Raw genomic sequence first — 26,728 nt, forward strand, 5'->3', positions numbered from 1 at the left:
ATTAAACTGAACAATGTGCTAAAATCCTATCAAATATTACTGCTTCTTCTTTAATTGCATTGCACATCAGCGTTATATTTTCCCCATAATAAGTCAGCTGCTTAGTATTTGATTATTTGAGTTGTGCGTACTCTATTACTGGAGAGTTTTTTAAAAAAAAAGATCGGACAACTATTTATCCTAGATTGGACTCTTGGGTGGAAGGTTGGACTAGACAACCTTCAAGGACCCTTCCAACTCTGTTACTCTGTGATTGACTGTATATCACTAGTCTCCAGTATTAACCATATTTTTCATATTTGGACATCTGGCATCTTACATGCATTTGCCTCTTACCAGAATGATTGTGCAAAGGGTAAAGCAAGCCATATAACCAACTGCCAGTGTTTTTTATCTCTTAACCACCTCTGTCTTCAAGCCAAGTCAGGAAATGGCAGTTAATCTTTTCCTTTACGGAGCAATATCGTTTCATTTGAGTTGGAGCAATCATTTTCATTCTCCCTGAGTGCCATGCAAAGCCTGGCCAGTGGTATCTTCCATGCGTTCTTCGTCTTGAGGCTGTACTAAACTGAAGACTCTTGGAGTAGCTGCAGGCAAGGTCAAAAAAGGGCAAGGGGTGGCCAATCCCACTGGCACAGTCATCGTGCTGATTTTCTTTCATTACAGGTTTCAGACACCCCTGGAAGACTCCAAACTGTTGTGCCTCGTCCTCCCTCCTCTCCTCAGCTGGGCCCCTCCCATCTTGTCCCGGGTCTGCTATCAGACTCTGAGTCTGATAATGAAGATGAACGGCCTGTCATGACTCCAGCCCCCGGCCCTGGCCCCATGCCCGGACAGGATGTCAGGAATGAACAAACAAACCTCACTCGTACAGCGTGTGTTCCTTTGGCTCAGCCATCAGAGGAAGTCAGCCACGGATTGGAATTACTCGGGCCTACTCCTTCTGACCCCTCCCTTTCTCAAACAGCAGAAAACAATTCAAAGTGGGAGAATCCTCGCTTCCGGAGATCTGAGAGGCGACGTCAGCAGAAGGAAGGGAGGGGCAGGCCTGGATAAATGCTGAGTCATGGAGCCACACCCCACAGCCTATATAAAGGACCTGCTTTTGGCATTCCTTCAGTCAAGCAAAGTCTCATCTAGTTTGCTGAAGTCACAACTTGGATTCCTGCCTGCCCTGAGAAATCTGAAAGGAATTTGGCAAAGCTGCAGAGGCTTCGTGGCCACGCTTGATACGGACTTCCTAGACCCGGTCATCGGAGGGGGAGGGGGACACGACACAAATTTTTCAGGAAACGGCCTCTTCGATCTTCATGCTAAACAATTTGAGGACCTGCTGCTGGGGATACTTACGTGATTTGCAATGAACCAACACGAAGGCTTCTGCCAACCTAGCAGTTTCGAAAGCACGTAAAAATGCAAGTAGAAATATAGGGACCACTTTTGATGGTGTTGGAAGAAATGTCCTTCTGGGTTCAGTTCCTAGTGGGGAAAAAGACACTGGAAACATGGAGACTGCTTGGAAAGATGGTTTAATGGTGGACAGGAATCACATGGCTTGAGTTCCTGAGTAGAAAAGGCGATCACATGCTTCAAGGTGTTGGGTGAAGAACCAGAGAGGAAAAGAAAAGCCAAAATGCTGAGTGCCTGAGTTTATACCCCCTGTTGGGCCCCACCTCTAAGTATTTCCTGTTCCTGTATAAGAAATGTATCCTGATTGGTTGTCAAACTCCCAGGGGGCGGGGGTCTTAGCTAACTTCGTAGGTTGTTTCTCAAGCTTGCTTGAGTCTTGCTATGTGGTGAGTTTCTGTTGCTAGATGGGTCCCATTGTGTTGCAGATGATGGCCCTGAGGAAGATGGGAGGGGGGGAATGAGTGAGCTTGGCTGTGGCCTTAATGGCCCATTGACAAAGGTGGTTGAGTTTCTGCCTCTGCTGCTGACAAAGGTGGAGGGAGGCAGGAAGTCGCTTTGTCTTTAAAACATGTTTCTCCATTTCTCATCCAGGGAAATATAATATTCTGCCTTTTTAATATTTCCTAAAATATTTCATTCTTCTAGGGGAGCGGTGAGTGCTGACTTCCTACAGTGGGAAGGTAACAGCGTTACATGTGCCTTTGGCGTCGCATGACCATGAAGTAGTCTTCAGACAGTGCTGGCTCTTTGGCTTTGTGATGGAGATGAGCACCGCCCCCTAGAGTCAGGAACAACTAGCACATATGTGCGAAGGGAACCTTTACCTTTACCTAACATGAAGTGGGACGGCAAACAGAAATAAAACAGAAAAGAAAAGCAAGGAAAACAGACTACAAAGTTCTTCATTTAAATGAAACATATGGCAACTGCTTTTTCACACTGCTGTTGTGAAAAAGTTTGTCGATAGTAGATGGCTGCAACGTGGAAGAGGAGGGACAGTCCGGCAAATGTTTGTGACGTTCTATACCCATGCTCTGATTTGTTCAGCATTGTTGAAATAGGAGAAATCCGTTGCATAAAAACAGATGCATGAAGACTAAAAGAAGCAACCGCAACATAAGACTGGAAGAATGGGTCTAGAATTGTTGCGATCCTCCAAAATGAAAGATAAGCCCCCAAACTATCTCCCGGCAAGAGAAGATCTCTTATTTTGGAGACTTTCAGTGAAAAACCTGAAAATACAAAGTAGGAAATTCCCCATGGTAGCTGGAGAAGAGCAGGAACAGCTGTGGGTGGAGCTGTTTCATCAGCCTAGAGTTGCTATGTAAAGGGTCTAAAGTCCAACTCCTCTTGGCGCCAATTTGTTGGCGCCAATTTCAAACTGAACATTAGGTTCTTTTGTATAGGCAAGATTGAGCTGCCATGCTGACCTGCAACCTGGTCCTTTGATTTTCTGAGAGCCTGACAATTGTCACAGAGAAATAGCAGCTGATTTGGAAGAAAGGCAAACTATCCAAATGGAAGCTTAATGAAAGACACCTTCCCTTTGTCTGCACCGATGACAAGGAATTGGCCGTTCCTAGCGCGAATGTTCTTGGGCATGTGACCTCGTGGAGGTACTAAGGGGACTCAGAAGGACTGTAAAAAAGATCTTCAAAGCAAGGTAAGGGGGGGAATTTGGGATTTTATCATTCTGAGCCTCTCAAGCTAGGATTCTTTGTTTCTCTTGGTTTGTGGGGGGTGTATTAGTATTTGATTTTTTTTTAATGCTGTATATCACCCAGAGTCACACTGTTTTAGTTGGGGGAGGGGGTACTATAAATCTTGCAGAAAGACAAATAAGTAAAACTTGGAGAACTCTATTAGGGTTCTTTAACTCTACTAGCTAAATGATATTAAATAGGGAGTGAAGAAATTCTCCAAATTCTCCAAAGCACCTGAGGGTAGAACAAGAAGCAATGGGTGGAAACTGATCAAAGAAAGAAGCAACTTAGAACTAAGGAGAAATTTCCTGACAGTTAGAACAATTAATAAGTGGAACGACTTGCCTGCAGAAGTTGTGAATGCTCCAACACTGGAAATTTTTAAGAAAATGTTAGATAACCATCTGACTGAGATGGTGTAGGGTTTCCTGCCTGGGCAGGGGGTTGGACTAGAAGGCCTCCAAGGTCCCTTCCAACTCTGTTGTTATGTTATGTTATGTTATGTTAAATAAAGATCTTTACCAGATTTAATTCTCTGAGCAGAAACAACGCTGTTACTGAACAGAGCTCTGTTCAAGCCAGAAAAATAAGATAGCACATGGAAATCATCATAAAAACCTATTAAAAAAGGAGAGGGAATAGCTTTGTGATAACAAGCATTGGAGTCTTGTAAGTGCATTACCTGGCACCAAACAGCAAAAGGATGAGTACTTTCTCACTAAATAATTCACTAGCATGAATTGATTGCATGAAGACAAACAGTTACTTCACAAATTTGGCATGTCCAGGAGATGGAAGACTAAACGTTTTATTTTATTTATTTATTTATTTTGTCGAGTACATATTAGATAATACATATAATTATAAGCATGAATTGAATACATAAAGTGAATACAAATAAAGGGAACATTAGGACAGGGATGGTAGGCACGCTGGTGCTCTTATGCGTGCCCCATACAGACCTCTTAGGAGTGGGGTCAACAATAAACACTCTTAGGTTAAAGTTTTGGGGGTTTTGGTAGTCTGGTAGTGCATTCCAGGCATTAACAACTCTGTTACTGAAGTCATATTTTCTGCAATCGAGTTTGGAGCTGTTAACATTAAGCTTAAATCTATTGTGTGCACGTGTATTGCTGTGGTTGAAGCTGAAGTAGTCATTGACAGGTAGGACATTGTAGCAGATGATTTTATGAGCTATGGTCAGGTCATTTTGTTCATTTTGTTCATCCATTCATAATTTTTACATGCATTCTAGGTTCAGTCCATTGCAAATCTAGCCAAAGCATCTGAGATACTAAAAGTGGGGAACACCTTAAATGCCCGTAGTTAGTTAGACTAAACAAATGTCGGGATGAATGGGTCAAAATACATTTCATACAATCAGATGTGACAAGATTTGTTGTCTAAAGCTGCCTTCCTCCATCTTGTATCTAAGAGATGTCATGAGGTTTTTAAATTATGCCCTATTTGGTGGCCCAACAACATAGCTGCCTAGGCAACACTCACAAGCACTCACATACTCACAGAGTATTAGTCCTTACTCACCATTTCACCCCCTTTCCTACTGTTCCCCACTGCCACTACTCCTACTCCTACTCCTTGTGAAAACTGCTAGAGGGAAAAAAAGCTACTTTACTTTGTCAGAAGAATAATTTGGGCTTCCAACTGGAGCCGGGGTTGCACAAGAATAAATAAAAATGGGATCCAGACAGCTGTGAGGAAAGAAGAAATATTTATTCCTAAAAGCAAAACAGTTTGCTTTTAGGGACAAGCTGTAAAGAAATGAGGGTACAGTGGCAAACTTTTATAAGGGGAGCTTGTACGTGCTAATTCTAGGGTGACAGTTGAGGGGTGTGTGTGTAGGTATGTTTATTTGTGTGCAGTTCCTCTGGGAGACATAATTAACTATGTTGTGTTAGCAGACCTTAACCTTTGATATGTGGATTAGGTCTTGGTAACTTATTTCAAGGTTTGAGGAAATTTGCTAATTTAATTAAGTTGGAGACACTGATTCTCAGACCACCGTGGATTCTGTTAATATTTTAAGGGAAGATGGAAACAGTATAAAGAATAAAATAAATTTGGATAGAAATTTTCTCACAACTTCCACACACGAACACCACCACCACCACCACCACCACCTCCTCCTCCTCCTCCTCCTCACCCCCCCCCCCACACACACCTTCAGCTATTTCACAGCACAATTTTTATAGCCAACTGGGCCAGTTGGAGAGAGGGCTTAAAGAAATGGGATGAAAGCTGGGGATTTCCTGGGCCACCTGCTATTTCACACACTGGATATTTGGTCTCTTAACCTCTGGTCCTTCCAGTCACTAATTCAAATGGAGGACAGCATGTTGAAGAAGTGTATTTTAAGGAAGTATATTCTCCACAATAATATGTCAGTGATATTCTGTGCAGCAATGAGTAATACCAATTTCTTTTCTTTCCAGGCAGCCTGAATCTTGATTATTTTTCTTTTTGTAACAAAGACAATTATGTCTTGAAAGATGGAAGGAGAAATTAAAGGTGAGGCATTCAGGTTTTTCTTCCACCTAGCTGAGAAGTAAATAGAATAGAATAGAATAGAATAGAATAGAATAGAAATTTTTATTGGCCAAGTGTGACTGGACACACAAGGAATTTGTCTTGGTGCATATGCTTTCAGCGTACATAAAAGAAAAGATACGTTCATCAAGAATCATAAGATATAACACTTAATGATAGTCACAGGGTACAAATAAGCAATCAGGAAAGCAGGACAAAATTAGAGGAAAAGTTAACTAATCCTTTGGCCAAAATCATTTGTTTTTCTTCTAAGCAGAGGAATCACAATAAGTAAGGCAGGCACAAATTGAAATAGCAAACTTGGGTGGGCAAAAGTTTTGATCTGCAAAATTTGGAGATGACTGGACTCAAGCTAGAATTAGGGAGAACCGAGAGGTAGGATTGTTTTCTTCAGTCATCCTCGGTTCTCAAGAGTTGTACTGGAACCAAATATTTTAAATCTGATGAACCAGGAAGAGCATCTGGGAGGATTCTTCCAGATGATCTTCTAAGTTTTAAGAGGCTCATGAGTAAGTCAAGAGACTTTCACACTTGGGATTCTGTAGTGGAGTATCAGTTTCAGATAGAATTCAGCAACAGATACATCTGCTTATGCAAAAACAGGGAGATTTTACAGTGTGCACAAAAACAAAAAAAACCACAACCCTGTGGAAATATCCCAGATGTAGGCCCAGTTTTGTCATATGACTTGGGCACTATCCCCTAATATAATCACCTGAAATCTTGCCAGATGATCAACACTTAGAGATTTTTGGCAGGCACCTTGAGTTCTGCCTGCAAACATTCAGAAGTGCTAGGCTTGGGGATCTTGTGAGGTTTCAGCTACTTAAAATATGTGTTTAAATTGTTTTGACCAGGAAAGGCAGGTAGCCCTGCTTGGGTATCGGGGGCAGCATCTTCCTAAAAAATATACCTCTTTTCTGCCTTCTAATATTGGTAGATATTGATTCTGGATGTGGTGTTTGTTGGATTCCTGAGGTGACAACTCCTGCTTCTTCTGGAAGCTCTGATGCAAAGACGGCAAGAAATGCTGATAAAAATAAAGGTTGGGACCCTTTGTAATCTTGGAGAGGGAAGTAATGAAACAAAATGGCTGGAGCTGGGCCGCACCTAAAAACAAGATTCGTCCAGTGGTGAAATCCAATTTTTTTTACTACCGGTTCTGTGGGCGTGGCTTGGTGGGCGTGACGTGGCTTGGTGGGCGTGGCAGGGGAAGAATACAGCAAAATCCCCATTCCCTCCCCACTCATGGGGGAAGGATATTCCAAAATCCCCATTCCCACCCCACTCTGGGATCAGCCAGAGCTGGTATTTGCTGGTTCTCCAAACTGCTCAAAATTTCCGCTACCAGTTCTCTGAACTACTCAAAATTTCTGTTACCAGTTCTCCAGAACCTGTCAGAACCTGCTAGATTTCACCCCTGGATTCTCCCCCCCCCCACTTGTTTTGAGGAGAGAAGTTGAAGATGTTTCTTTTTTTTTGAAAAGGAAAACCTTTTCTGGAAACCAAGAAAGTCCAGTTGCCTCTTGAAAAAAGCACCTTTGGGACATCCATGACCTGGATGACCGAAGAATCCCCATAGACAAGAGGTTCCTGTGCTCAGTGAACTGACAAAGCACCTTTCCCCACCCAGGAGAAGCAATCGTTAGAGCCATTTGCACCACTTAAAGATACCAGGTGGTCTCACTCACCTCACTAGATATCCTAAGGAAATCATTTAAGATTCAAGGAAAGATCACATGCCCCCATAAAGGCGGTTTAAAAAAAATCAGAATGCCCAGCTTGCATCCTGCCTCTCCAGCCATTTCTTCTACGGCTATGCCAACCCTTATGTAAATAGCTCTTAATCCAACCAGGATTCTTCCTGCCAGGATTAACCCCGTAAAGTGGGAAAAACAAAAGGCTGTTGGAAGGAGATTTGTTCCAACTGCTGGTTTGCTGAACTGTTCAGAAAGTTAACTACCGGTTCACCCGAACTGGTGCGAACCGGCTGAATCCCACCACTGCCTAGTTGGGTTATTGGGGGCAGTGTCTTCCTAATAAGAAAACTGGACCATGTCTGGTTTTTTTCTGCTTCCTTTAGGGTCAGGAGATTCTGGATATTGTGATCCGTTGACTTCTGAAGTGACAACTGCATCTTCTTCTGGAAGCTCTGATACAAAGCGTGCAAGAAATGCTGGTAAAAACAGACACCTCCCTTGAACCCTTTGTAAGCTTTGTGGGGGGGGGGTGTAAGTGTAATAAGACAAAGTGAGTGAAGCTCTGTTAAACCTACTGGATGCAAAAACCAGGTTTCTTTTTTTTTTCTTCTGCTTTTGATGAATCAAAGTTGAGGTTGTTTCTTCTCTTTTTGAAAAGAAAACCTTCACATAAAGCCAATTTAGGCCAACACTGAAGCTTTGGTGTGATTGCTGTGTCACCTTGGTGTCTCCCATTTTCAAGGCAGTATTATTTTACAGCAGGCGTCTCCAACCTTGGCAACTTTCAGACTTGTGGACTTCAACTCCCAGAATTCCTCAGCCAGCAAAGCTAGCTGAGGAATTCTGTGAGTTGAAGTCCACAAGTCAGAAAGTTGTCAAGGTTGGAGACCCCTGTTTTACAGTATTATAACCAGGGATGGGATTCAGCCGGTTCGGACCAGTTTGGGTATACCAGTAGCTCTGACAATCAGCTGGGAGAGAAACAGTTCGCTCCGACGATCAAGTGGGCAGGCCCGGCTGCTCCTACGCGCTTTACTTACCTTTATCCTCTCATCTGATTTGCATGGCAGAACGGATTGCCGTGCCTCAGCTGTGTTAGTCTTCAGAAGTAATGCGGAAGTTTAGTTTTGTCAAAACTGAGTACGCGCGCGCAGCAAAACACAGGGTCACCGAACCGGTTGTTAAACCGGCAGTATCCCACCACTGATTATAACTTTATTTGTGATATTACATTTTTGGACTTGGACATGACACACTCACAAGTATTGCCAGCTGTTTCTTCTGGCAGGGTTGTTAGGCATTTAAGAGCAATGAGATTTGTGTCTCCCACAAATATGAGAAGGGTGTGTAGGCTATTGGCCACTCCAAGTCCACTTGATTTCTTCTGAGGGGAAAGAAACCTGAAGGTCACACACATCAGACACCAGAGCTGGGCTTCTGTCTTCCTCAGAGGCACTCTTGTCTGCCTTCCTCTGTTGTTCCTTGTGGAGGGAAGGGGAGGGGAGATGAGAGACATTGAGCGTTTATCTGTGATGGGATCAACAGGTGCAAGTCAGACCACAAGCATGAACTGTCAACAAGCCCAAAACATCTTTCTTCTCCAAACAAAACTCTCCAGATGTCTTGGGCTTCCTTTGCTAATTCCACCGCCTGACAGTTTTGTATGCCAGCTGGAGCCGGAAGGAGGCAGTTCTAAGATACAGAACACAAAAACTTCATACAAATTATAGCCAGTCATTTGGGGTAAATGTAGTCTCTTGCCATAAAGGGCAAATACTGGCATTAGTAGCGGATGATTCTTTTCCTCTTCTACCTGCCTGTCTAATGTAGTATGATATTGTCTGACTATAATCCTAAACAATTACAATAAAATCATGAACTTCATCTCTTAATATTTTCCTGCTTTCTGTTTTTCAGTTCTATGTAAGCGCACTGCAGACAAGAAATTCATTACAGCAGCAGCTGTTGTGGTCATTTTGATCATTGTTGTAATTTTATTGGCTGGTAAGTAATGAGGCATTCCTATTTCAAGGTTTTGGAAGTAGTTTGGTCTTGCCTCTTTTCTGGGGCAGAGGGAGAGGGACCGGCCCAAGGACAGCTGAATTTCACGGCTGAATTTGAACTCAGTTTTAGGCTTTGTGCCAGTGGTAAAATCCTTTTTTTTTACTACTGGTTCTGTGGGCGTGGCTTGGTGGGCATTGCTTGGTGGGTGTGGCAGGGGAAGGATACTGCAAAATCTCCATTCCCACCCCACTCCAGGGGAAGGATACTGCAAAATCTCCATCCCCACCCCACCAGCCAGAAGTGGTATTTGCTGGTTCTCTGAACTACTCAAAACTTCCGCTGCCAGTTCTCCAAACTGCTCAAAACTTCTGCTGCCGGTTCTCCGAACTGCTCAAAATTTCCGCTACTAGTTCTCCAGAACCTTTCAGAGCCTGCTGGATTTCACTCCTGCTTTGTGCCTAAGACAAGACTAGAGCTCACAGTCTCCTGGTTTCTAGCTTGATCCCTTAACCACTACACCAAGCAGCAGTAGCTAGCTTCTTGCAGTCTACTTTTATGTTTCTCCTAACAAATTCAACTCTCACTTCCATATTTAGTTATTTAATTCATTTACTGCTTCCAACATGGATAAATTACCAAAACTTGAGTAAAAGTGAGTAAAGACACATAAATCCGTTATCGATCCCAACATTTACATTCACCTGAAGTGTTTTACCTACCTTGGGTGAAAAAGACATTCTGAGAAGCACTTTTGCGTATTGAAGGAAAAAATTTGGGAAGCAGTGGTTTAAACGTTTCACTTTCATCATTATCAACTCTTACTACATTCAGGAATCATCTTACATATTCCTGTAAAATACTCTATACTTTATCATGCATTTTCTCTATATTGACAAATGTGCAGTGAACGTGCTTTTACATATTCATATTTATGTAAATGACTTACTGAAGAGTGAAATCTGATCTTTTTTTTACCTGTACAGCAGTGGTGGGTTTCAAATTTTTTTACTACCGGTTCTGTGGGTGTGGCTTGGTGGGCGTGGCAAGGGAAGGATACTGTAAAATCTCCATTCCCACCCCAATCCAGGGGAAGGTTACTGCAAAATCCCCATTTCCTCCCAATCAGCTGGGACTCAGGAGGCAGAGAATAGATGGGGGGGGGCAGTTAGAGTTTTTACTACCAGTTCTCCGAACTACTCAAAGTTTCCGCTACCGGTTCTCCAGAACTGGTCAGAACCTGCTGAAACCCACCTCTGCTGTACAGCATAAAACCACAATGAACTTCTCAAATTGATTGCATTAGCACATTTCATATCTCTTTAATTAGAATCTGCCAGACACTTTAATGAAAAGAAGGACCAGGGGAGACATGATAGCAGTGTTCCAATATCTCAGGGGTTGCCACAAAGAAGAGGGAGTCAAGCTATTCTCCAAAGCACCTGAGAGTAGAACAAGAAGCAATGGGTGGAAACTAATCAAGGAGAGAAGCAACTTAGAACTAAGGAGAAATTTTCTGACAGTTAGAACAATTAATAAGTGGAACAACTTGCCTGCAGAAGTTTGAATGCTCCAACACTGGAAATTTTTAAGAGGTTGGATAACCATTAGTCTGAAGTGGTGTAGGGTTTCCTGCCTGGGCAGGGGGTTGGACTAGAAGACCTCGAAGGTCCCTTCCAACTCTGTTATTGTTATTATACTTTCCCAGACACCCTGGTAGACTCTGCACTCAACACTTGCTAGGTCTCGATTTTCTCTATATTGACATATGTGCAATGAACTTGCTTTTACATATTCAGGATATAAATCTATAAAGTTATATACATGTTTGTGCATACAGGTAGTGCTCAGTTAGTGACCACTTGTTCAGCAGTTGTTCCCAGTTAAGGCAGCTCTGAATAAGGAGACTTATGACCAGTCCTTGAGGTTGTGCCCATTACAGCAGCTCCACAACGATGTGATTACAATTTGTTGCTTGGCAACTAGCATACATTTACAACAAGCACAGCATTCCACAGTCACCTGATTGCCATTTGTGACCTTCATAGCCAGCTTCCGATTGAGTGTCGTGGTGGCCTAGTGGTGAAGCTAATCGCCTCCCATTTGGAAGGTTGAAAGTTCAATCCTAAATAGCAGCAGATATTAATCTCCCCGTCCGCAAAGAAAAAAAAATCTGCTGTGAACGCCACAGGGCATCAGGAAGAGCATCTGGCAAGTAAATGTTCAGCTTCATCCAGTCGCCCCGACTCTACCCTGAATTACCGTATATACTCGAGTATAAGCCGATCCGAATATAAGCCGAGGCACCTAATTTTACCACAAAAACTGGGAAAAACTATTGACTCGAGTATAAGCCGAGGGTGGGAAATGAGGCAGCTACTGGTCAATGTAAAAAATAAAGATAGAGCCAAGTAAAATAACATGAATATTTATTTGAACGAAAAACAATAAAAGTGCAAAAGGGGGAAGGAGGATTCCCAGCTTTAGAAAATTTAGAACTACGCCGCCTTTGGTATGACCTGAGCATAGCTCATAAAATTATCTGCTACAATGTACTTCCTATCAATGACTACTTCAGCTTCAACCACAACAATACACGAGAACACAATAGATTCAAACTTAAAAGTGAACCTCTCCAATCTAGATTGCAGAAAATGTGACTTCAGTAACAGAGTTGTTAATGCCTGGAATGTGCTACCTGACTCTGTGGTCTCTTCCCAAAATCCCCAAAGCCTTAACCAAAGACTATCTAGTATTGACCTCACCCCATTCCTAAGAGGTCTGTAAGTGCATAAGAGCACCAGCGTGCCTACCGTCCCTGTCCTAATGTTCCCTTTAGTTGTATTCCTTTTATGTATTCAATTCATGCTTATATTTATATAATTATTTAATATGTATTTGACAAAATAAAATGAATGAATGAATGAATAGAATAGAATAGAATTTTTATTGGCTAAGTGTGATTGGACACACAAGGAATGAATGAATGAATGAATGAGTGAGTGAGTTACTTCAACAACATTGTCTCACAGAAATTGACAATACAACTGCAAGCATGAAAATGAGTCCTCCTTTAGCTTCCAAGGGACCAGGGTGCCTCTGAAGGTCAGTGCTCTAAGCACTAAGAACCCAGCACAAATCTAAGCCTGTATGCACACCAATAGTGAAAATACCCTGCACAGTGTCTCTTGGCAGAGAAGGTTAATTTTCATAGACGTTGGGGTGGCTCTTTTTTTTTTTTTGGCAGGGCAATAAGGGTCTCTAATATCATTAAACCCAAGTGTGAGGAAAAAGACAGCAGCTAAAATGTTAAGGCCAGTTGTGGGGCCTTCTCCAAAACAGTTGGCCTGGCTGTTTGCCAAAACTTAAAACACCCTCCATCCCCCTCCTGCTAAAGCTTCTTTCTTAAAACAATTGTGGTCTTTGCCTTTCATGTCGCTCAACCTTTCACCTGCCAGGTTCCTAGCCCTTCACCCTTGACCCACTGCTGTGTTTGCTTAGCATTGTGCCAATCGACTTTAGAAGTCTGTGTGTGTGTGTGTGTGAGAGAGAGAGAGAGAGAGAGGGAGGGAGGGAGGGAGTGCAAAAGGGGGAAGGAGGATTCCCAGCTCTAAACAAAGGGAAATCCCGGAATGCCAGCGAAGGCGGTGCTCGCGTCCCTCCTCCCTTGCTCAAAAGCCCCAATAACCTTCACCAGCAAGGCAGACCCCCACGGGAAGGAAGGGGACGGGCTGACTCACCGAGCATCTGGCTGAAGAGCAGCTGCTCCAGGTCGCCCAGCACGGTGAAGCACGGAGGGAGAAGAAAGAATGAAAGAAGGGGAGGAACGGCCCCTCCTTTCTCTCTCTCTCTCTCTCTCTTCCAGCGCCGCGGAAGAGAAGGGGACTGGGCACACAGGCGCGCACACACACACCCAGCTTCTGAAGCACGGAGGGAGAAGAAAGAATGAAAGAAGGGGAGGAACGGCCCCTCCTTTCTCTCTCTCTCTCTCTTCCAGCGCCGCGGAAGAGAAGGGGACTAGGGCACACAGGCGCGCACACACACGCCCAGCTTGTGAAGCACGGAGGGAGAAGAAAGAATGAAAGAAGGGGAGGAACGGCCCCTCCTTTCTCTCTCTCTCTTCCAGCGCCGCGGAAGAGAAGGGGACTGGGCACACAGGCGCGCACACACACGCCCAGCTTCTGAAGCACGGAGGGAGAAGAAAGAATGAAAGAAGGGGAGGAACGGCCCCTCCTTTCTCTCTCTCTCTCTCTTCCAGCGCCGCGGAAGAGAAGGGGACTGGGCACACAGGCGCGCACACACACGCCCAGCTTCTGAAGCACGGAGGGAGAAGAAAGAATGAAAGAAGGGGAGGAACGGCCCCTCCTTTCTCTCTCTCTCTCTCTCTCTTCCAGCACCGCGGAAGAGAAGGGGACTGGGCACACAGGCGCGCACACACACACCCAGCTTCTGAAGCACGGAGGGAGAAGAAAGAATGAAAGAAGGGGAGGAACGGCCCCTCCTTTCTCTCTCTCTCTCTCTTCCAGCGCCGCGGAAGAGAAGGGGACTGGGCACACAGGCGCGCACACACACGCCCAGCTTCTGAAGCACGGAGGGAGAAGAAAGAATGAAAGAAGGGAGGCGGCCCCTCCTTCTCTCTCTCTCTCTCTCTTCCAGCACCATGGAAGAGAAGGGGACTGCGCACACAGGCGCGCACACGCCCAGCTTCTGAAGCACGGAGGGAGAAGAAAGAATGAAAGAAGGGGAGGAACAGCCCCTCCTTTCTCTCTCTCTCTCTCTTCCAGCACCGCGGAAGAGAAGGGGACTGGGCACACAGGCGCGCACACACACGCCCAGCTTCTGAAGCACGGAGGGAGAAGAAAGAATGAAAGAAGGGGAGGAACGGCCCCTCCTTTCTTTCTCTCTCTCTCTCTCTCTTCCAACGGGAAAACGCTCTTTCGCTTGCGGGGGAGAGGAAGGAGGGAGGGAGGTAGGTTGGCTTATTCAACCCTTCCAGGCTAGCCATCCAGCCCTTCCCAGGAGAAGGCGAGGAGTTTTGGGCGGCGACCTTTTGCTAGAAAGCGCAGCGCTGCCCGACACCACCAGTTGGGGCGGGAGCCGGGTGAGCCGCAGTAACTCCCGCCAGGCTATGCCTTGGCGCTGGGAAGCCCTGGCGGTGCAGTCCTTCGGCTGAGGAGGGAGGAGGTTTCCCGACCGCGCGAGCTCGCCGCCGAGAGCCACCCAAAGGCCAGAAGAAAGGTCATTCCATCGAGATGGAGCGGCTCTCTCTCGCCACCCATGCTATGCGAGCCCGGCTGGGCTGCAACCCGCCGCCGCCGCTCCTTCCTCAGCCTCCGCTCAGCGCCGCGCTCGTAGCTCATCCGCATCGACGCGCGAGGCGGCAGAGGATTCGGGCTCCGCCTCGGGCGGTGGCGGCGGAGGCGCCACCGCCACAGAGCGAGCCCGACCTCCTGCCCGACCGCGTGCGAGTGCTGATGGGGAGCTGCCGAGTCCGCCTGAGCTGGCGGCTAGAGCGCGAGCCCGGGAGGCTGAGGAAGGAGCGGCGGCGGCGGTGTTGCAGCCCAGCCGGGCTCGCACAGCATGGGTAAGGCGGAGAGGAAGGAGCCGCTCCATCTCGATGGAATGACCTTTCTTCTGGCCTTTGGGTGGCTCGCGGCGAAGCTCGCGGTCGGGAAACCTCCTCCTCAGCCGAGAAGGCTGGCGCCCTGCCCAGCCCTCTCACTGCACCACCAGGGCTTCCCGCCAATGCACAGCCCGCCAAGTTTGCGCCGTCCGCCCACCAGACACGGGAATGGGGCCGCCTGGGGCACAAATCCCGAGACCTCGGCGGGCCGCTCCCGTCCCTCCTATGGAGTCCGTTCGTACCCCTCCTGTGCGGGGTTCCCGAAGACGTAGACTCGAGTATAAGCCGAGGGGGCGCTTTTCAGCACAAAAAACGTGCTGAAAAACTCGGCTTATACTCGAGTATATACGGTAGTTATGTGATGAAAGTTGTAAAACTGGACCCTGTACTTCCGAGAATATGCTAGGAAGAAGAAGATAGCGAGCTTCCGATTAGCAACATCATTGGGAAGTGAGCCGGAAATCGCAAGTCACAGTCATGTAAGGTTGCACTTAAGAACTGATCATGATTCCCTTAACAAGTGCAGCTGAAACTGACAAATTAATTGCCAAATAAATTAGTCATGTGATTTTTTTTCACTTCGCAACAGAGTTGTAGCAATGCAATTGCCAGTTCCAGTCGCAGTTGGTAAGTGAGGATTACCTCTATTTACAGATGAATTCATTTGGTTTCCTTAAACTGTAATTTCAGTTTAAGTGAGATAGCTTAATGTTAACGATTCAGACTTTTTTCAGTATTGTAATTAAATTGTTTGAATTGTTTTTGTTTTAATTCCAGTTAAAAAAACAGAAACATATCTGCCTTGTCCTCTCCTTGCGAGCCAAAGTGTTGCCTGCCCAGATTTCTGGATTGGATACAGAGGAAAATGTTTTTATACATCAAATGAAGAAATGAATTGGTCTCTCAGTTTAAAGATCTGTTCTTCATTTAATGCTTCCTTGGCTGTGATTGATACTCAGAATGAATTGGTAAGGAATAAGGAGACATCATAAATAATTGCAGAATTGTCCTGGCATTCACAAATGTAAAAAGCAGTCTTATTACATTTACTATTATTATCTACAATATTTATTTATTTACTTTATTTATTTACTAAGACTGTATTTGTAATGTATCTTTAAAAGTTGTGGAGGGAAAACTGAGCGGGAAAAAAGCACGTTGCTGATTGGATGAAGCCTCTGGCTAAACTGTATATAAAGAGAGGGTTTTCCCAGCCCGAGCTGCTGGGTTCACCATATAGTAAAGAGCTGTTGTCACTATCCTGGTCTCCTGCCTCGTTATTGCCCGAATCTAACACTGGCGACGAGGATGGGATCTCGAGGCTAAGAGCGCCAGGAAAAAAGCTGAAGTCACCAGGAAGACGCGAACCCAGCAAACAAGGGGCGGAAAGCAGCGATGTCCAGCTACACACCGCCAGCGCCATTCGACCCAGCTAAGGAAAAATGGGGGTCATACATGGCTCGTTTCGAGTGCTTCCTCGAGGCGAACGAACTCCAAGGAGTCTCAGACAACAGGAAGCGAGCGTATTTCCTGAGCCACTGCGGTCCAGAGGTTTTCGACACCGCAGAATCGTTAGCGGAGCCAACGCCGGTACAATCGGTGCCGTGGCAGACTTTACAGACCATATTGAAAGCCCATTATGCACCAACGCCGTCCAAGTATGTGCAACGGTACGAATTCAGGGAGCGTAGGCAGCAAGAGGGCGAGTCCATCAGCGTATACATGGCAGCCCTGAGGAAAGCCACGAACCATTGCGAGTTCCGAGACTTGGATGAGGCATTACTGGAGCAACTCATTCGTGGGGTCAGGGACATCCGTTTGCGACGGCGGCTGCTGTCCAAAAGCAACTTGACGCTGGCAAACGCCTTGGATGAAGCCAGGGCTCATGAGATGTCTACCCAAGCGGCGGAAACCCTACAAAAGCAGGTCGCACCAACAGCTGGTGCGAAATCAACCCCGGTCCACAATGAAGAGGTCCAGGCCGAGTCGGACGGTGAGGAGGAGGAAGGAGTCTTCCACACCGGGAGGCCGGAGAAAGAAGACCGGGGTGACTGCGCGAGTTGTGGAGGGCAACACCAACGACAACAATGCAAGTTTAAGGATGCGACTTGTCGGCGGTGTGAAAGGAAGGGGCACATAGCACAGGCCTGTCAAGCACCCCAACCTTCCCGCCAAAAATTCAAACTGACCAACCAGAGCGCGGGAACGGCGGCGCCCGTGATTGGTCAATTCAAAAAGGCGGTTGAATCAGACTGTCGTGAGAGTTGGTCACGCAGCAACACGCCTAGAAAAAAATCTTACGAAACAAAGATTGAGGGGTGCCGTGCCGATTGGAGGTGGACACGGCTCAGCGATCACGATCATGTCCTGGGACACTCGTGAAAGCCTTACCCGCCATCGCAGCGCAAGCTGAAACCACAGAAATTAAAGGTACAAGACTACCAAGGGAATCGCATCCCTGTTCGAGGGGTACCGTCCGCCCACGCCGAGTATGGACAATACAAGAAAACTCTGCCCATCACCATAGTCGAGGGGACCCTGCCAAGCTTGTTGGGACTGGACTGGTTCCGAGCATTGGGCATGGGAGTGACTGGAATCTTCAGAAACGAAGTCAACCTCAAAGACGACTCATGAAAGAATTTGGGGCGTTTTCAGAGACTGCCTGGGCAAGTACACGGGACCCCTATTTCTTTTAACTTAGACCCACAAGTTGCCCCTATCCGTCTAAAGGCTAGGAGGGTCCCGTTAGCCCTAAAGCCCAGGATTGACCGGGAACTGGACAAGCTAGTAAACCAGGAATTCTAGTGCCAGTTGACCATGCTAAGTGGGAGACCCTATAGTCACCCCAGTCAAACCGGACGGGTCGGTCCGGTTGCGCTGACTATAAGGCAACGCTTAACAAAGCGTTGCAAAGAGTGCTTACCCGTCCGGTGGTACAGCACTTACTGCACTCAATGGGGCAAGGGCAGGTTTTTGCCAAGCTAGACTTGGCCCAAGCCTATCAACAGCTGCCTGTAGATAGCAGCACAGCCGAAGCGCAGACAATTGTGACTCACAGAGGGGCTTTTAAGTGTACCCGGTTACAGTTTGGGGTTAGTGTGGCTCCAGGGTTATTTCAGAACCTAATGGAGCGGCTATTGCAGGGACTACCAGGGGTGGTACCATACTTTGACGATGTACTGGTATCCGCTGAGAATCTAGAGGAATTAGGGGTAAGGCTGCGAAAAGTTTTGGGCATTTTCCGGTCTGCCGGTCTCACAGTTAAACTGAACAAATGCCAGATCGGGGTTGAATCTGTGGAATTCCTGGGCTACCGGATAGACAGGAAAGGGATTCACCCCACTGAAAGCAAGGTACGGGCCATCAGGAAGGCCCTGGTTCCAAAGAACAAAACGGAGTTACAGGCATTCTTAGGTCTGGTCAATTTCACGCGGTATTTCTAAGAAATAAGGCAACAGTAGCCGAGCCGCTGCATAAATTACTAGCAAAGACGGCTGCATGGTCTTGGGGAAAGGCGGAAGCTAGGGCATTCGAAGGGTAAAGAATCTCCTATCGGTGATAGCCTCCTTATCCAATACAATGCCACGCTGCCATTAGTGTTAAGCAGCGATGCATCTCCCTATGGGGTGGGGGCTGTGCTCAGCCACAGGTTGCCAAATGGCACAGAAGCCCCTATTGCATATTACTCCCGAACCATGTCATCAGCTGAAAGGAATTATAGCCAGCTTGATAAGGAAGCCTTGCCTATAGTCTCCGGAGTAAAGAAATTCCATGAATATGTATTTGGTCGTGATTTGAAATCATCACGGACCATAGACCTTGCTAGGCCTGTTGGCAGGCGACGCCCAACGCCCGTGGCACTTTCGCCCAGACTGACCAGATGGACTATCTTCTAGCGGCGTATTCTTACAAACTACTACACCGGCCAGGAAGGAATTAGGCATGCAGACGCCTGAGCAGATGCCCGTTACCAGAGACTATCAAGACCCCACTCCGGGACACCAGTTCTGCTAATTGACTCTTTGGACTCTGGCCCAGTCACATCCAAAGAGGTGGCTCGGCTTCGTACAAGGACATTACAATAAGGACTGTAATTGGTTGGGTACAAGAGGTTGGCCGCTACCGGGCGCGTTTTAAAGAATTTGTAAAGAAACGTGGGGAACTCTCAGCTCAAGGGGGGTGCCTGCTATGGGGGGATCGAGTGGTGATCCCGGAGAAATTGAGGGAAAAGGTATTGGAGCTCCTTCACGAAGGCCACCCAGGGATCGTGAGAATGAAGGGTCTAGCGAGAAGCTATGTGTGGTGGCCCTTAATGGACACGGAAATTGCTGAAAGGGTAGGGAAATGCCAGGCCTGCCAGGAGTCCAGACCGCTACCCCCAACGGCCCCGATTCGGGAATGGGAGAGACCCCAGGGCCCTTGGTCTAGGATCCATATCGATTTTGCCGGCCCCTTCCACGGCCAAACCTTTCTGGTAGTAGTCGATGCCTACTCCAAATGGCTGGAAATCATTCTCATGAGATCCATGACAGCCGAGGCCGTGATTTCAGTCCTACGGCACCTATTTGTAACCCACGGGTTGCCCGACACTTTAGTCTCCGATAACGCCCGCAATTCACGGCAACCCAGTTTGAGGGTACTTGGCAGAGGAGGGCATCCGACATGTCCTCTCGGCGCCTTTCCACCCTGCGATTTAACGGCCTTGCAGAACGCTTCGCTCGAGCGCAAAGGAAGCATTGTCCAGAATCAGGCCAGGCGATTGGCAAACAAAATCGATACATTCCTAGCAGTCCAACACAGAACCCCTGTGTAACAACTGGCCGCAGCCCGCAGAGCTATTAATGGGTCGGAAGCTTAGGTGCCCACTAGACCGTTTAAACCCAAACTACACACCAGACGGTTACAAAGGGCACACGGTAAAACAAGAGGGATGGCAGTAGGCGACCTAGTGTGGGCACACAACTACAGCGAGGCCCGACCTGGTTAGCAGGAAAAATCCTAGAGATAACAGGACCAAAATCATATCTAGTAGAGATAGAGGATGGCCGGGTATGGAAGCGCCACATAGACCAAATAAGGAAACGATAACCGTAAATCAGAATCAGACGAAACAGGCCCTGACTATCCAATGTTTGAATCCACAGCTGACTCAAACCCGGGCAAACGCGGACTTATCTGAGTTCCAGGAGGTCCAGCGACGCCAACCGTTCCTCCTGAAAACAGCAGGGACGACTCTGCAATAATCCAGGGCCGGGTGGCCTAGAGGAGGAGCTGAGAGGAACAAACAGTCCCTCCGGTCAGCTCGACTCACTCCCAGAAAATGAATTGCGCAGGTCCGAAAGAGTCAGGAGACGCCCAGTCTACTTGCGTGATTACGTTGAAAAATAAGATGTTAATTCTATGTAAATATTGGTAAAGTGTTCTCTGGGAGGGAAGGAGTGTAATGTATCTTTAAAAGTTGTGGAGGGAAAACTGAGCGGGAAAAAAGCACGTTGCTGATTGGATGAAGCCTCTGGCTAAACTGTATATAAAGAGAGGGTTTTCCCAGCCCGAGCTGCTGGGTTCACCATATAGTAAAGAGCTGTTGTCACTATCCTGGTCTCCTGCCTCGTTATTGCCCGAATCTAACAGTATTACTATTATTCTTCTCATCCTTCCTATTACCTATCTCCTTCCACTTATGACTATAACCATGTTGCTTGTATCTTTACGATTTATATTGTTTTATTTGTTTCCTAGTACGATTTGATAGCTTATTAATAACCTATGATTATCACTAAGGGTTGTATCTTATGATTCTCGATGAATGTATTTTATTTTTCTTTATGTACAAATTCCTTGTGTGTCCAATCACACTTGGCCAATAAAGAATTCTATTCTATTCTACAGTAGAATCTCTGGTCACAACCATATTTTGTTCCATAACTTTGGCCGCAACCCAATTTGGTTGTGACACGAACCTAACCAAAATTAATGCAAAATTAATGTAGCGGCCACACGAGGTCGCTGTTGTTTGGCACTTACAAAAATAATGGCACAGAAGGGGAAATCAGCGGCAGCCGTGTTTGATTGCCACCCGAGTATGTGTTTGTGACCAGATTCAAAAATTTTGTGAATTTTTTGGTCGGAACCCAATTTGGTCATGGTCAGAAGCATTTGTGACCAAAGGTTCTCTTCTCTTCTCTTCTCTTCTCTTCTCTTCTCTTCTCTTCTCTTCTCCTCCTCCCTCCCCTCCCCTCCCCTCCGCTATTCTACTCTACTCTACTCTACTCTACTCTACTCTACTCTACTCTACCCTCCCCTATCCTATCCTATCCTATCCTATCCTATCCTATCCTATCCTATCCTATCCTATCCTATCCTTAACCTATATATTACTAAACCTCTCCTTCTGTTCATTTGCTTGTTTGTGTCCTCAAGTTAACACAAATTATTGTACTGCAGCAAACTTTGAATCAACTTACTTAAAATTGGCTAATTTACAGAATACGTAAACAATCTGGGGTCCATTACTCCTGTGAACTGAAATTTCTATGATGACCAGATCAGTTTTATTTGCAAATATATGTGGCCTTTGTAGCATCCCTCCACTCACACGACTGTGATTTCCAATGCTCCCTGCCAGCTTCCCATAAGCAAAATCAATGGGGAAGCCAGCAGGAAGTTGTTCCCACTACTATTGCTTTTTCCCCCCCCAACCCATAATCCTTTTGATAAATCTCTTTAACTAAGTAAGTATTGATTTATTATTGAAGTTCATTTGCCAGTACAATTATTTTTCTATTTATGATATATACTCAGCTTAGATCAGGGGGATCAAACTCAAGGCCCGCAGACCGGATCTGGCCTGTGATGTGGTCAATTCTGGCCTGCGAGACCATCCTGGTCTACCCAGTGTGATCAGGACAATGTAGCTTGGCCTGGTCTACCCAGTATGAAGAGGAAACATGCCAGCAGTTTGGGGAGTGGCGTCAAGCTGGCCACACCCACCTGGTCAGCCACACCCACCCAGTCCCTCAAGGTCAACCACAGTCCTGATACAGCCCTCAGTGAAATTGACATCCCTGGCTTAGATGATGAAGGGACCATCTAACAATTATGGGAATAAAAAATTGGTCAACCTAAAATTTAATGTTCATTTTTGTCATATTAGACTGCACTATTTTTCTCTCAAAGGATGGCCCAAGAAGTCACAGGGTTGTCTATTTATTTTTATTATTATTACCTGTTCACAACAATGTAAAGTCACAGCTGCCGGTTCTTTTGCTGGTATTGGCAGTCATATGAATAGAATAGAATAGAATAGAATAGAATAGAATAGAATAGAATAGAATAGAATAGAATAGAATAGAATAGAATAGAATAGAATAACAGAGTTGGAAGGAACCTTGGAGGTCTTCTAGTCCAACCCCCTGCCCAGGCAGGAAACCCTACACCACTTCAGACAAATGGTTATCCAACATTTTCTTAAAAATTTCCAGTGTTGGAGCATTCACAACTTCTGCAGGCAAGTTGTTCCACTTATTAATTGTTCTAACTGTCAGGAAATTTCTCCTTAGTTCTAAGTTGATTCTCTCCTTGATCAGTTTCCACCCATTGCTTCTTTTCCTACCCTCAGGTGCTTTGGAGAACAGCCCGACTCCCTCTTCTTTGTGGCAGCCCCTGAGATATTAGAACACTGCTATCATGTCTTCCCTGGTCCTTCTTTTCATTAAACTAGACATACCGAGTTCCTGCAACTGTTCTTCATATGTTTTAGCCTCCAGTCCCCTAATATGCATTGAGTTCTTCCCAAGAACCTAGGGTGTTGTAAAGTATCAGTATAGTATAAAGTATACAGTATAAATTGCCATGAACATTTTTGTTATCTTGATGTTATTAATATTAATAAATGTTTAAGGAGGGGTGTCATTATGACAAACTCATATATTCCTGCTGAATGCTGTGCAGTGCACTTTAAATTTAAATAGAGATATGTATACATCATTGCAGTAAAAAGCTTAATTTAATCCACTCCTTTTAGTAGATCTTGAATGCAAAAAACCCAATTTCTGTGTACATATCTCCACAAAATAATGGACAAGCCCAGCAGTGAAATCCCCACGGTTCTATCCACCTCGCCGAACTGGTACCGCCGGTGGCGAGAGGCTCTGCTCAGCCGCTGAGACCTCATTACATCCCATTTTTTAATCATCTCTGCGTGGGAGCGTACCCGAACTGGTAGCAAAAGTAAGTGGATTTCACCGCTGGACAAGCCCACTGTCTCTAAAATAGTTCTGAAAAGACAGGTGTATATACATTAATTTTACTTTAATTTTATGATCTTGTACAAATAAAATAATTTGACAAAAATGATGTATTTTGGCGTTCAATAGCCAGGCAAAAATAACAGAAACTTTCTTTCCCCAATGTTAAATGGAGATTTTATTATATATTATTTCCTTTCTCCTAGGATTTTTGGGTAGAAATTTTCAGTCCGTTTCATTACTGGTTTGGTCTCTCAAGAGAAGTTAACCAGACCTGGAAATGGTCCAATGGCACTGAGTTTAAAAATTGGTAAGTGTGTTGTTGGAAGAAAATGTCCATCTGGGTTCAGTTCCAAGTGGGGGAAAAAACACTGGAAACATGGAGACTGCTTGGAAAGATGGTTTAATGGTGGACAGGATCACATGGTTTGAGTTCCTGAGCAGAAAAGGGCTGAGATGCTGTGCACTCCCTGGCTTTATGCTTTCTCTGAGCTTTGAATTTCCTGGGGCACAAGAAGAGTATCCTGATTGGTTGTCAGACTCCCAGGGGGTGGGGGTCTTAGCTAGCCTTGCTGGCTAATATAATCTTCCCAGGTGCCATGTGGTTGCTAGATGGGTCCTATTGTGTTGCAGATGATGGTCCCATTGACAAAGGTGGGGAGAATGAGTTTCTGCCTCTGACCCATTGACAAAGGTGGTGGGAGGCAGGAAGCTGCAGGGAGCTGCTTTGTCCTTAAAACATGTTTCTCCATTTCTTATCCAGGGAAATATAATATTCTGCCCTTTTTAATATTTCTTAAAATATTTCATTCTTCTAGGAGGGGGTGAGTGCTAACTTCCTATAGTGTTTTATTTATTTGTTTGTTTATAGGACTTATAGAACTGTTTTCCTAGTCATGCATTTATATGCATCACATTTCACCTTGATTGGTTGAAAGAATAAGAATCAAGATAAGTTTTGACTACTCTTTTCCCCCCAAAATATAAGACACAGAAAGGGAAGCAGGGGGCAGGGGTAGAACAGAATTGATCAGGCAATAGTATCTAACATCTGGTGGTCCCAGCACTGTTGGCCAGCTGTGATGGACTGAGAAGTTCAGGATGGCTGAGATGATACACCACCTCCAAGAGCAGATGTTTCTCCTGCCAATTTTGATATTTTTGTAAGTAGGGAGAAGCAGCCCAGCTGGTCATATAATTGCAGTTTTATTTCCAAAAGGCACTTTCTATAGGGCAGTGTTTCTCAAACTTGGCAACTTTAAGAACTCTTCAGGGATTCTCCAGCGAACCATGCTGGTAAGGGGATTCTGAGAGTTGAATGACAACCTTCTCCTTCCAAGAATGAGATATGCCTCCAAATAGATGCTTTCTGCTTTATGTGTGTATTTATTTGCCCTCCAGTCATGTATCCTCCAGACATGTTTGTCACAGTGTTGAAATCTGAACCGGTTTATTACTGGTTCGCTGGCTGCACATGCGTGCCGCGTGCCAAATGCATGCTGCATGTGTGTGCTACGCACCAAATACAAGGTGCGCGCATGCACATAGTGCACACCAAAAGGAGGCATGGGGTAAGTAGAACAGCACGCGGGGTGTGTGTGATCAGCTGTGGCGCGCGATCATTTTTTTTTACTTTTAAAAGCATTTTTTTACAACCTGTTCTAGGTTGTTAAAAATGCTTTTAAAAGTAAAAAGAAAGGCCCTGATGATTGCGCAACTCAGCTGTGATTGTCAGAGCCTTTTTTTACCTTTTCAAAGCATTTGTTTAAAACCTATTCCTACCATTCGGACAGGAAAAGCGAGCGAGCTAGAAAGAAGCTGCAAGCGGGCAAGCAGGTTAGCAGGCGACCGGGCGATTGGGTGAGCATGGGTGGTGGGGCCAGGGATTTTTGCTACCGGTTCTCTGAACCACGCGCCACCATCGCTACCGGATCGGCCAATCCGGTCCGAACCAGGAGCATTTCATCCCTGGTTTGTCGGACAAAACTAACTCCAGACTCCATAATCAATTTGATCCAGTGCAACCTGGAGGCCCAATGTTGGCTGATGTTCTCTATGCTCTAAATCTGGGAATCTTCTTGGAAAGATCATTCCTGCAATGCTAATTTCTGCCCTCGGTTGCCACTATCCAGCAAATAGTAACTCCTTATCCTTTTTGCAGGTTTCCAGTGCGAGGAGAAGGTTTCTGTGCATATATAAATGGAAAAGGGGCTGATAGCACCATGTGTTCCATGGAGAAACTTTTTCTCTGCAGCCGGCCAGAAAGTTGCAGGAAAACTGGATAACACAACCTCATCCAAAGAAGGAACTCTTGTCTTGACTAGTATTCATTGCAGAAGCATACGTTTGTAGTCTCTCCTGGCACATCCAGATTTGCTACTGGCCATATAGTCTTTAGTTGTAATCCTGAGGATGCATCTTCAGATCCTATCTTAACAAAGCTATTCTGGATCTTCTGGGAAATTTCACATATCCATGTTACATCACTACTTCTCACTGTGTTACGTTTTTATATGTGTAATAAGTTCATCTCTCTTGTGCTCCTCCTACATCATCTTCTAAGAAGGTGAGATTTACAGTACATCAAGACGGACAGCTGACTGAATAATGAAATGTATGCAAGAAATCAACCAAGCTCAGAGAGCCCCAAGGATCCCACTGTTATCTTTCTAATTAAATAGGATAAAAACATCATAAGATGTACTTAACCTTGTTGGCCTTTGCCAAAGTATTGAAATCCTTGCTGTTTCCCCAAGCGTTTGGGATGGTGGGGAGGGGGAAGATGAGCTCTGCTACTATTGATACTACTAAATTAATCCTTAGTTTATCCTTGGGCACAAGTAGATTGTTATGTTTGGGAAGGTTGTTTGTTTTTAATCTGATAAAACACCCAGAGCTGCTTAAATGAGATGGGCAGTTATATTAATGATAATGGCACAATTCCAAAATTGGAAAACACTGGTCTGGATCAGTGGTGAAATCCAATTTTTTTTTACTACCGGTTCTGTGGGCGTGGCTTGGTGGGTGTGGTGTGGCTTGGTGGGTGTGGCAGGGGAAGAATACTGCAAAATCCCCATTCCCACCCCACTCTGGGGCCAGCCAGAGGTGGTATTTGCCAGTTCTCTGAACTACTCAAAATTTCCACTACCGGTTCTCCAGAACCTGTCAGAAGCTGCTGGATTTCACCCCTGCTCTGGATGGATAATAAATGGAGCACATAAAAAGACTAGTCAATTATTTCTTTCTCAGGATGCTTCAAGGAGGCTCCATTTTCATGGTAGACAAAAAGGAGCCTATTTAAAACATTCAGAGCAGTGTTTTCCAATTTTGGCAAGTTTAAGATGGGCAGAATTCAACTTCTATAGACTTTTAGTCAGTACTGGTCTTTTTCTCTTGTTTGTTTTCAGTAAGAAAGCCCTGTACTTTATTTTGCTTTTTTAAATTTTCATATATATCTTTTTAATAAACATTGGTTAA

The 26,728-nt window shown here is 45.4% G+C and overlaps 1 protein-coding gene across 2 annotated transcripts; it reads left to right on the forward strand.

The window, feature by feature from the left end:
- The first annotated feature begins 2,568 nt into the window (after window positions 1-2,568).
- Window positions 2,569-26,728, forward strand: LOC131193265 (C-type lectin domain family 2 member D-like). 2 transcript variants are annotated; one of them, XM_058173266.1, is made up of 8 exons: window positions 2,574-3,073; window positions 5,567-5,642; window positions 6,622-6,726; window positions 7,765-7,860; window positions 9,299-9,385; window positions 15,783-15,973; window positions 23,458-23,561; window positions 25,413-26,728. In XM_058173266.1, the coding sequence occupies exons 2-8, from the start codon at window positions 5,624-5,626 to the stop codon at window positions 25,534-25,536; spliced, it is 726 nt and encodes a 241-aa protein (XP_058029249.1). In that variant the 5' UTR covers window positions 2,574-3,073; window positions 5,567-5,623; the 3' UTR covers window positions 25,537-26,728. The 2 variants fall into 2 exon arrangements, with proteins under 2 accessions (XP_058029250.1, XP_058029249.1); XM_058173267.1 differs by lacking the exon at window positions 6,622-6,726 and having other exon boundaries at window positions 2,569-3,073.

Source organism: Ahaetulla prasina, chromosome 2 (assembly GCF_028640845.1).
Source record: "Ahaetulla prasina isolate Xishuangbanna chromosome 2, ASM2864084v1, whole genome shotgun sequence".
In the NCBI taxonomy this organism is placed as follows: Eukaryota; Metazoa; Chordata; class Lepidosauria; order Squamata; family Colubridae; genus Ahaetulla; species Ahaetulla prasina.

What these genes read in the sequence shown, in the direction of transcription:
- LOC131193265 (XM_058173266.1), top strand. An exon ending in TTGATACTCAGAATGAATTG is followed by an intron (nt 15,974 to 23,457) that starts GTAAGGAATAAG and finishes CCTTTCTCCTAG; the next exon opens with GATTTTTGGGTAGAAATTTT. An exon ending in GGCACTGAGTTTAAAAATTG is followed by an intron (nt 23,562 to 25,412) that starts GTAAGTGTGTTG and finishes TCCTTTTTGCAG; the next exon opens with GTTTCCAGTGCGAGGAGAAG.